We start from the raw sequence: 5,430 nt of genomic DNA, 5'->3' as shown, positions 1-5,430 counted from the left end.
AATTGCAACAGTAAAATCAATTTTACAAAATACATTTATTACGCTGCCGCCCTGACAGCGCAGGTTCCCGATTGCAGACGGGTTACGTGATCCGCGGACTCTGAGCACCGCCACGCGTGAGATTCTTTGGAAGTGTTTGGTTTCTGTTTTTTTGTGCTTTTTACTGACATCATTCATATTAAATTTGACCTAGCGTTTATGGCTGGTCGACACAACAAAACGCTCATCAGAAGACTGCAGTAGGCAGTTCGGGATGAACTGAGAGAGTAGAGACAGAGATAGTAGTAGTAATAACAATGACGGAAATAAATACATTTTATTTAGAAAGCGCCTTTCATGTCACCCAAGGTCACTTCATAAATATAAACATACAAATATGATTAATAAAACATTAATCTCAGCAAAAAAATGTATCTCTCTACATCAATTTAAATTATTGAAGCTACATATTTTTTAAAATATAACAGTAATGTTATACTTACAACCAATACAATAAAAACATTTAACTGAATATGCTGGCCTTAAAGCCTTCAATGGATACACAATGGCTGCTGTAATGGGGAAGTGAATTCCTTAGCTTAGGGGCAGTGTGACAAATTGCTCTTTCTCCAATGATGTTTGGTATATTAAGTAGAGTCTGGGTGGTTATTCCAAGTATGTGGTTTAGTGACAAACCTGGGTAAGTTAACTCAGAGTAAGTGGTAAACATCCTACAACAAGAGCACTATGACATTGTTTTGTTAGGAGAATGAAGCCATAAAGCTCTTATGAGGTTACCACTTACTCTGTCTAGTATATATAGTCTTTTGATCCCGTGAGGGATCATTTATCCCAATCCCAATTAGTGAAACACAGCACACAGTGAACACGCAGTGAGGTGAAGCACACACCAACCCGGAGCAGTGAGTTGCCAGCTACAGCAGTCCTCGGTGCCTTGCTCAAGGGCACTTCAGCCGTGGATGTGGGCATAGGAGAGCAGCGCTAAACCACTTTCCCCACCCACATTTTTCCTACTGGTCGTCGTGGGCTTCTCTTGGAATGTTCTCTTGCAACTCGGAGTCACAGCTAGTATAACGTAATTCTTGTAAAATGTGAATCTTGCAATGACATCGGGAGGTGAGGGCGGCATACAGAACCTAGAGACTGCAATGGAGTACCAAGGTCCACTAATACAGCTACTCAATCATCCCGTTAATAAAAGGACTTCTTGCAGAGTATCTGACAGCCACACTATTTATACAGTAATATCTAGTGACAGATAAAAAAAACAAGTGATGTCATGGACGATGTCATTTTATTGTTTCGATCACTTAAAAAAAATTATACCATTGTTAAATTAGAATGTGAACATAAATTTCTCTTTGAACGATACAAAACTGATGCTGTGATGCTGATTACATGTCTGCATACAAAGACCACAGCCATATCAAATTAGCATGAAAGATTACATAACAAAAAAAAATAAATCTTTCCAGCAGGCCTTAAATGTCGAACATCTGCAAAAGCAAGCTGATGTTCAGCAAGCTGGTGACACAGGCTACAGCTAAGTACATTTTTGTTATAACATTTCCCCTGTATTACATACAACCTAATGCTTTACTGCAAATGTTACGATTAAATATTTTAATTCCATTTGATAAACATAATTCTGTACATCAAGTATGTATCTACTGTCTACAATCTTCAAACCCAGATGGATGTGTATAATACGACTGGACAAACATGTACCTCTAATTACATTTTTACATTTTAAAATATCTTCATGTTATCAAATATACCTTAATATACCATTGTAAAATGCTAATCCGTTTTCTTATCAGAGGCTGTCATGACTCCGTTTGCAGACTGACATTTTGCTTGCCCATTCAGTTCATTCTGGAATATATAAACCAAAATGATCCCATCATACATTTCAGCAAATAAAAACATACTGTATTACACACTACAGTAACAGATTGACAACTGATCACTTTCTGATTCTTAGACTTGATATCTAGGCAGAAAACGCACAGCTTTTACATAATAATTCCCAGAGGTGGGACCAAGTCACTGTTTGGCAAGTCACAAGTAAGTCCCAAGTCTTAGCAGTCAATCAAAGCCAAGTCGAGTCCAAGTCCAAGTCCCAATCTTTTTCAAGTCCTAAACAAGTCATCAGGTACTCTTCACTTAATAATGCCATTATTAGACTATCGATCATAATTTTAGCACTTCCATCTAATCCACAGTATTTTTTTTACAAATACAGATTAAAATATGTTCAATGTTTCTGTCTTGTAATCTTTTACGACATATGCATGTGCATACCTGTGTAATATACACATGTGCATACCTGAGTAATCTGTACAAAACGGATAGCTACATGACACTCAGCACAGCTGCAAATATATATAATGTTTTTTCAAATTGCGGAGCCCACTGTAAGGATGAGTAATAATTTGACTGATGGTATTTCACTGCGCTAGGCCACAGATTTGCCTGCAAACAATTTATTAGGCTTTCTGCCAGTGGTGACTCATAAGGGAAGCCAAGGTCAACACTTTTATATTATTTAAAAGATAATAATGACAGTAATTGTGTTTTAAAGTATTAATTTCTTAAGAAATACTACACATTTGATGCTGTTTATCTAATTTGTAAATGGTGCACTGTCACTTTAAGCCCATTGTGCACTGTCCACACGTTCTCAGAATGATTTTTACCAGCTCCGTTCAAATATAGCCTATGGCTAGTCCACAAACTCAAAAATTGTTTGTGCCACATGTATAGCACAATATTAACAATGATAAGCATGATATTAAGTTGGCACAAACAGCTTTCATTCATTTGGAAAGAAAGAGAAGCATGTATGACATGATGCTTGCTTGACATTTTCTGTTTGCAATTAAAAGTGAATTATGAGCCTGGTAGCCAGTAGCCACCTAGCTACAGTAGCTGAGTGGAATGCGTTTCAATCGGCATATCATGTGCTTCATGTAAATAAATTATTGAATACTTCAAGACTCACCAGTTCCATTACACAAGGCAAAGACAACTCTTCATAATATTCTTGTCCACTTTCCAAATCACGTTCTCTAACAAGACTGCAAATCAGTTTGCAGTAAAGCTACTAGTGATTGGCTAAATGTTGATCCTTCCTCTATCTCTTGGTGCCCTACACACAGTGCGTAACGCGTGTGAGGGTAGTGGCAGTAGGCTACTGAACTGTTCTCTGCTGCTTGGCTCCGCTATTTTTTTTTTTTTTTTTAGTCGCAGGAAAGCGTCTCTGGGTTGACTGGTACACGATTAGGAAATTTAGTTTTTGATTCGAGACATGTCAAGTCATCACAAGTCAAAGAGGCAAAGTCCGAGTCAAGTCTTGAGTGAATAGTATTCAAGTCCAAGTCGAGTCTCAAGTCATGCCGAATTTTATCAAGTCAAGTATGAAGTCATTAAAATCATGACTCGAGTCTGACTCGAGTCCAAGTCATGTGACTCGAGTCCACATGTCTGATAATTCCCAAGTAGGCTACAAATCAACTCCTACCCTGCCATATTCTAGGACTAAATGTTGATTGAGTTAAAAAAATACTTTACCTTGCATGTTCCATTGCTCTTTTCACTTGTCTTCTCGTCTCCAGTACCACTTTCTTGGACAGCTTTCTTGGTCCAGAAACGGCTGATGACTGGGGAAATTATTGGGTAGATTATCGGCTCCAAAAACCTTTTATAAATCCAGAGGAGAACTGGAATAACGATGCAGGGAATGCACACCATTGTTGCCTAGAGGATAAATTAAATATTTTAGCCTGTAGATAAAGTAAAAGTGATAGGACATCATTAATATTTTGTATGCTGACACTAAACAACACTAACAGCACACCCAATTCCGGTTATCAATACTTATAAGGCCAAAATCAAGTTAATATGGTCAGATACAACATTAATCACCGAGTGATTCTGTAAATGCTATGTTAATGTCAATGCTATGCTGATATGTACTAGTATGCTAGTTCATACTAATACTAGTCAAAAGATCCTTTAGAACCCCTCTCAGCTAATACTATGTAATAGATTACTATGTAATACTGTTGTTAATGCTATGCTAACATAGCTATTGACAATTGAGAAAAAACAGTTTGTCTATGGGGCAATTCCACGGAAAATTGACTTTTTGTCACATCCATAAGGCCAGTGAAATGCCTTGGCATTTGTATGATGTGAATGATAACATTATTTTTTTTTGCATTATTTCTCATGTACATTCTTCAGCCAAAAATAGCAAATATTCAAATTTCATGTAATCATTCACATCATACCATATTGGCGTTATGGATGTTACAACAAACATAATTTTCTATGGAATCGCCCTATGATCATTACACATACAACTTTGAGGTTAGCAAATAAAGTTCAGTACAGTAACATTAATCTATGATACCCATTGGTATTTACGTTAAAGCCTACGTATTATACTGAATGATGATTTCACTTAGAAATAGGCTGTTTACGTTATCAAGTAAACATTTGCCGATTAACGTTAGTCTGTTTAGCTGAGGAAACAATGGTGACAACTTGTGAACAAGTTAAACATCATTTAGTCAATGCTAAACACACGAGCATGTTGGTTCTTCATCAACAATTACACAACATTAAAGAATTAACGTTAGATGCTAACTGTTATAATAAAAAATCAGAGTAATGTGAACGTTAGCAATGAGGACTGTAAACCCTATCAACCGCACCATGCCACCACACATTAAGTTAGCGGTACAACGCCCGCGCAATAAGAAGGCGAAACTGACAAAGTCATTAAGTGAATAATACATTATTTACATAATTTCGATAGAGAATATTTACCTGTAAATCAGTAAACCAAACTGCTAGACTAACCCTACAAATCGAGAACCTTCCTCAACAACCCACAAGAAACTGACGTAAACGAACGTCGTAAACGTGACTGACGTAAATCTAATACAACTTCATCTACGGTTGTAGTGACGTCCTACGACACAAATGCACTATATTGCCACCTGTTGGTGTTAGTTGGAAAAAGGATCCACTCCAGTAGATGGCGTCCAGTGTACATACCTTGCATGATCTTAAGATTCTTACCCAAAGTCACTATGCATCATGCCACTGGTTTTCATTGACAGCAAATATGTTTTAATAAAGTTGCAGCCTACTGGGCTAGGGGTTTTATAATAATGGGCAAAATATTAAAATATCGATTTTTTAAAAAGGTATTTGTCAGGGTAGGCAGGCACAATACTACTACTACCGCACACTATGGCGGGCCGTCCATTAAAAAAAGGAAAGGTTTAGTGAGGGACTATCTATGCATTCTCAGCTTCCCAGTAAAACGAGTTTATGTTGTTGGGTGGTTGGGATTTTCCAGATTTTCCCTGAGAACATCCAATCAGCAAATCGCTTTTTATTGTCTGTCTGTCTGCC

General features: G+C 37.3%; 1 protein-coding gene across 2 annotated transcripts; it reads right to left on the bottom strand.

Annotated features, from left to right (window-relative positions):
* Positions 1-1,277: 1,277 nt before the first annotated feature.
* Positions 1,278-4,989, bottom strand: LOC121681049 (UPF0729 protein C18orf32 homolog). 2 transcript variants are annotated; one of them, XM_042060676.1, is made up of 3 exons: positions 4,837-4,989; positions 3,574-3,759; positions 1,278-1,875 (listed from the first exon to the last, which is right to left on the bottom strand). In XM_042060676.1, the coding sequence occupies exons 2-3, from the start codon at positions 3,751-3,753 to the stop codon at positions 1,801-1,803; spliced, it is 255 nt and encodes an 84-aa protein (XP_041916610.1). In that variant the 5' UTR covers positions 3,754-3,759; positions 4,837-4,989; the 3' UTR covers positions 1,278-1,800. The 2 variants fall into 2 exon arrangements, with proteins under 2 accessions (XP_041916610.1, XP_041916611.1); XM_042060677.1 differs by having other exon boundaries at positions 3,574-3,785; positions 4,837-4,936.
* Positions 4,990-5,430: the final 441 nt, after the last annotated feature.

The sequence above is a fragment of the Alosa sapidissima genome, chromosome 13 (assembly GCF_018492685.1).
Source record: "Alosa sapidissima isolate fAloSap1 chromosome 13, fAloSap1.pri, whole genome shotgun sequence".
NCBI lineage: Eukaryota > Metazoa > Chordata > Actinopteri > Clupeiformes > Clupeidae > Alosa > Alosa sapidissima.
Note: the sequence above shows the minus strand (reverse complement) of the source record. Positions and strands in the feature narration are given on the sequence as shown.